This window comes from Tasmannia lanceolata, unplaced genomic scaffold (genome assembly GCF_043159265.1).
Source record: "Tasmannia lanceolata isolate RefF3 unplaced genomic scaffold, GAP_Taslan_0.1 ptg000008l, whole genome shotgun sequence".
NCBI classification, from domain to species: domain Eukaryota; kingdom Viridiplantae; phylum Streptophyta; class Magnoliopsida; order Canellales; family Winteraceae; genus Tasmannia; species Tasmannia lanceolata.
The window spans coordinates 26445686-26451483 of NW_027518685.1; the positions used below are offsets into that span (position 1 = coordinate 26445686).

Below are 5798 nucleotides of genomic sequence, written 5' to 3' on the forward strand. Positions count from 1 at the left end.
TATATATATATATATATATATATATATATATATATATATATATTAATGAAATTTGCATGTGGTGGTAGGGGTAGAATAAAGTCTCTCTCTTTCAAGAAAATAAAAAAGAAAATAATAATAATAATAAAAAAGTGGGACATTAATTAAATGGGTACAGGCCCTGCATGGGCAGTTGGGCACCCCCTCCACGTTACTTCCCTCACACAACACATTGTAATGAATGAATGAAAACCCCCATCTTTCCCTTCCTTTATATCTTTGTTCCCTTCTCTCCTCTCTCTCTCTCTCTCTCTTCTTCTTCTTCTCTGCAACAAAAATCCCAAAATTTTCCATCAGTATAAAAACTCTTTGTTTTCTTTTGTTTTGGGTTTGCTCATTAATGTCTCCTGAGATGGAAATGGGAATGGAATCATCATCCTATCTGTATGGTCACTCCTCTTCTGATTTATTACACATAGAAGACCTTCTTGATTTCTCAAACGATGAGATTTTCGACTCCAATATCTCTTCTTCCTCTCCCACCCAACAACCTCCGGTACCGGATTCTGGCACCGGAATTCATCCTTCTGCCGGAGAACAACATCCCATTCCCCTCCGCACTAATTTCTCCGACGACCTAAGCGTTCCGGTACGCCAAAAAAAAAAAAAACTTGAAAAAGTTTTCTTGTTATTATTTTTTGAGTTTTGCATTGAACATGTAAATTTACATGGCTTTTGAGTCTTTTTTGTCTCAAACAATGCACCTTAACAAAATCCTTATTTTTTTTATTTGTTTTGTTGATGGGAAACATCTATTTATTCTTTTCATTTTGTTTCTGTAGAGTGATGATGTGGCGGAACTGGAATGGCTCTCGAAGTTCGTTGACGATTCCTTCTCGGATTTCCCATTCCCTGCCGGCGGGAATGAGACGGCCGGAAATGTGGAATTCCGGCCTGACACGTCATTTCCCGGACGGGCGAGGAGCAAAAGGTCGAGGGCAGCGGCAACAAACAACGGTTGGATTTCGCTACCGTCATCTTCGTCGGAATCAGAATTCCCGCCGGCGATTCCTTCGCTGGAATCCGGCAACCCAAAAGCTACCGGCGGGAGGAAAAAAGATATTGCTGGTTTGGTTGAGACGGGTCGGAAGTGCACACATTGTGAGACGGATAAGACACCTCAGTGGAGGACCGGACCTATGGGTCCGAAATCGTTGTGTAACGCTTGTGGGGTCCGGTATAAATCGGGCCGGCTCGTGCCGGAGTATCGGCCCGCGGCGAGTCCGACTTTTGTGCTGACTCAGCACTCGAACTCTCACCGGAAGGTGATGGAGCTCCGGCGACAGAAGGAGAGTCTCCGGCAGGATTTTTTTCATGATTTTAAGATTTGCTGACGTGGAATTGTTTATATTATACTTACTTTCCCTATTAGGGTTTTTTATGACCTCTCTCTCTCTCTATAACGCTTTCTCTTTTTTCTTTTTTTATATAAATTCTTGGATTTTTGTTAGACGTTACTGAAGTAAAGCTTCCACGTTCTGCAACGATGGAGTCTCTTTAGTCTTCTTTTTTTCCTTATCTCTCTCTCTTCTTATTTTTTGGATTTTTGCGAGGAGAGAGAAAGAGAGGGTGATGTTTGTGTGATACGAGTGACGTTCCCCGTGATATGGTGGCAGATGGGAGTGTGGGGTATATTTCTTTACCGGAGGGAGGGTCACATGGATTGCTTGATTGGACCTCTCTCTTAGGTTACGAGTTGAAAAAGTTGGGGTGCTAATATCAAAAATATAGGGAGTTCCCTCTCTTACGTTACTTTCTCTAATAGAGTTAAGACCCTTTGAATTCGTTTGCAGGTAACCAGAGTGCAATTAATGTTCTTTTGACTTTTACAATCATCAATGTACTTTGGTAACCTACAACCAATGGGGGCGCCCTTTCATCCACATTTATTGTAAGGCCGCCCTTCAGTTTAGCATTCCTCCATTTTCATTCGAGAGTTTGATCCTCCCACTGTACAAGATAAGGAGTATTGTAAGGCCTCTGACTAATTTAGGGGGTGGGGGCATGGCCACTAAACTAACTAAAGCATGCATGTACATCCATGAAGTCTAGAAGGAATTTTGAAAGTCATGGGGGCCATGCCCCCCTCATGCTATATGTGCCTCCGCCCCTGCTATCCTGATATGGGATAGGTTTAAAGGGCTCCGATACCAAATGTTATCAAAAGCTCTAGAGCTGTTGGAAAGTGTAGGCCAGACCCTTTAAACTTGTCCCACAACAGGTTGGGTCCCACATATACCCAGGCAGGACCCCACTCAGGATTGTAACAGGGAGAGAATTGAGAGGAGATGAGAGTGAGGACGGATGAGAAGTGGCTGAAAAAGACGGGAAAAGCACCTTCCTCTTGCATGATAGGCACCAGAGGCGAGTTGCTGGTATCGAAAGCGAAGAGGGGAGGGCATCTGTGGGACCCAACCATATGGCCAATACCTCGTGTTTTAAAAACTCAGCTGGCCAAGTGAACTTGAAAAGGGCTTCTTATGTTGGAAACAGTGTACGTTGGAATTAGAGTGTGCTTCGATTGAGTAATCTGTAAACTTAATCTTGACTTAGAGGCGTGCTTCAATGCCACTTCTTGAAGATAGTTTGATCCTCCCACTGCACAAGATAAGGAGAATATGATAAGTTTGTCATGCATTTGAGATTCAACCATGTGATTAAAGAGAAACAATATTGAATATGTTGAGTGTTTCTTCGTATGTATAATTGAATTGTCTCTAATTCCACGAAAGACATTGTCTTTTAATTGCTTTCTTAGATAATTACAATCAACCCTAATCGGTGTTTATATAAAGCAATTAAGGCCATGTCAAGTGGCAACTAGGAATTTTTGTTTCATGATAAAATAGTTTCTCCGAGTGGTAGGAGAGAATAGGGCGGGTGAGCTGGGAGGAGGAGAGAGTTCAAAGGGCACTATTGAGTAGAGAGTGAGAAGTGGCTAAAAAAACTAGGAAAAAGTCAAGGGCAGTGATATTTCCCCTCCCCCCGCCTTTAGCAGATATCGTTGGGATATACAAAGGGGTGGAGGAGCGACCGTCAAGTCCAAAAGGCTTAAAAGTTAACGATTTCTGTTGGGCGGGAGGATATCCATTAGTGGGGGGAAAATATCACTGCCCAAAAGTCAATCGTCTTTTGAGTGGAGTTTTTTGTTTCCTGGTTTTCCGGGCTTTTCTATCCCTCTCTCCACTCAGTCCCTCTCCTATCTATCCATCTCCGATCCTCCCTCACCTTTAGGTAAGCTAATATTTCAGGATAAAGATTAGTGTATCCAAAACATGCCCTAAATTAAATATAGAGACTAGAGAGTGATAGATAAGTTTTCGGGTAAAATAGAGAAAACAATAATCTTTTTGTTTTTTTGTAGGTAAGCTGGGATTGAACCTCTGACCTCCAGGTTGAAGAACAAACCCCTGACCATTGAGCTAGTGGCTCAATCCCCTAAGAATAATCCTAGTCCAACACTCCAACTCCAACCCAACGCAACCACCCAATCTAACATAGTTGCCTAATTTAGCACTTGGATGATCCAACGGTCAGATCTAGTGAGATTTGATATATTGTAACAGACTTTTCCATCCCAAAAGATCAAAAGCCAAAAACCTGATAAAATTACACATGAAAAAAGAACTTGGTATTAGAAGAATAATAAATGAATATTATACCTCAGTAGATACAATTGGGCACAGCATTTTCCCTCTCAATCCAACTACAGCCAGCTTCTTTCCTCAGTCCTCTCTCTTTCATTAGCTCCCTAATGTCACTCACATCACCCCACCTCCCATGAGATGCATACAAATTAGACAGCAAAACATAAACAAACTCATTATCTCCTTCCAATTCAAGTACTTTCTCAGCTGCAATCTCAGCAACCTTCAAATCCCCACAAGTTCCACAAGCACCAAGCAATGCCCTCCAAACCAACCCACATGATTCAAAACCCAATTCACATATCATCCTCTCTGCCCTCAATATGTCCCCTCCTAGGCCCATAAGATCAATCATGCAAGAACAATGTTCCGGCGTCGGCTTTATCTGATAATCATCAATCATCAAATTGAAGTACCTAATTCCATCTTGCAATAGTCCTACATCTTGTGCACAGGCAGATAAAACACTAACAAAAGTGATCTCATCGGGTTTCAAGCCTTGCAATGTCTTCAACTGTTCAAACATCAGAACCACCGCCCTTGCATTGCCGTTGTGAGCATACCCTGAAATCATAGCATTCCAAGAAACCAAATTCCTTCTGGGTAACAACCCAAAAATTGTTTCGGCTTTGTTTATCTGACCACACTTCGAATACATATCAATCAGAGCACTTCCAACGATAACAAACGATTCGAATCCAGACTTAATCGTGCAGCAATGGATCGACATCCCATAATTTAGCATAGATATACTAGCAACACCCCTTAAAATGATAGAAAATGTGAATTGATCCTTCACCACCTCTTGCCTATGCATCTTACTAAAGAAATCCAATGCTTCTTGTGCTTTGTTTCGCTTTATATATCCACTGATTATTGAATTCCAAGATGATGAGTTAGGATTTGGCATTTGGAATAAAATTCTCAATGCATCCTCCATGTTTCCGAATTGAGCAATGCTATTGATCACTTCATTGTATGAGATAGTATCGGGGACCGGCATTTGATGCAACAAATCAAAAGCCTCTTTGATTCTTCGATTTCTAGAACTCACACCTATAACTGAATTCCAAGATACCACATCCTTGTTCTTCATCTCATGAAAAGCTAAAATCGCGTAGTCTACAAACCCACATTTTCCATACATATCAAGTAAACAGTTCCCCACTACAACATTCAAGTCTAAACCAAACTTTACAATCTCACAATGGACTGAAGCACCCAAATCAAATAAACACAATTGGGTGCAAGCTGTTAATGCGGCGGTGAAAGTGAACGAATCCGGCCGCAAATTCGATCGGAGCAAGTCAAAAACCAAAGCCAATGCCTTCAGACAATGCCCAATTTGCACGTACCCAGAAATTAAAGAATTCCAAGAAACTACATTTGGTTGAGGAATTTCATCAAACAATTGGTGTGCATTGTCCAAATACTCGAATTTCACATAAAAGCTAACGAGGGTAGTGGCAATAAAGATATTAAATTGGAACCCAGATCTTAAAACGTAGGAATGAAGCTGCTGACCAACAAAAATCTTACCCAAGTTGGTTGAAGCCCGGATGAGGCAAACTAGGGCATAGGTGTCAAACTTGATGCCTGAATTGTGCATACGAGAGGCGAGAAACAGTGCCTCGTGGTTGGTGTTTACGTGTTGGGAGAGGGTCGAGATGAGAGCATTTGGTTTGGGAATTTCGTCGAACATATGGTGAATGGCATGCCTAGTGCATGTAAGAAGATTATTCCATAATGAGAGAAGCTTGTTTTTGTTTTCTGGAAAGATCGAAGTGAGTTGGTTTGCCTTGTGTAGGGATACTCTGACTGTCCTCAGCATAGAGCTTTGCATATTTTATGGAGGGAAATTCGGTCAGAAAAGTTAACAAGGAGTCAATGTGGGGAGGCATTTTGGGAATAGATGGAATGCAGAGTTTCAAAAGACACTTTGTACTTTGTATGTCAAGCAATATGTGTTGAGCAAGTACATTAATTAATATCTCTTGGAAGATTTCTATTTTTCCATGAAAAATTAATTTTCCCCCGATTGTTTGACTCATTTACAATGAAAATTATCCCATGATTTCAAGGAAAAAGCCAGACTTACCGGACCCTGGAATT

At 41.3% G+C, this 5798-nt stretch overlaps 2 protein-coding genes across 2 annotated transcripts; one reads left to right on the forward strand and one right to left on the reverse strand.

Annotated features, from left to right (window-relative positions):
• Positions 1-211: 211 nt before the first annotated feature.
• On the forward strand, positions 212-1523 carry LOC143885002 (GATA transcription factor 4-like). The gene is made up of 2 exons (XM_077388932.1): positions 212-628; positions 822-1523. The coding sequence occupies exons 1-2, from the start codon at positions 221-223 to the stop codon at positions 1371-1373; spliced, it is 960 nt and encodes a 319-aa protein (XP_077245047.1). The 5' UTR covers positions 212-220; the 3' UTR covers positions 1374-1523.
• A 419-nt stretch (positions 1524-1942) lies between these two features.
• LOC143885001 (Pentatricopeptide repeat (PPR) superfamily protein) lies at positions 1943-5798 on the reverse strand. The gene is made up of 2 exons (XM_077388931.1): positions 3702-5798; positions 1943-2637 (listed from the first exon to the last, which is right to left on the reverse strand). Exon 1 carries the CDS (start codon positions 5527-5529, stop codon positions 3703-3705), a length of 1827 nt encoding a protein of 608 aa, XP_077245046.1. The 5' UTR covers positions 5530-5798; the 3' UTR covers positions 1943-2637; position 3702.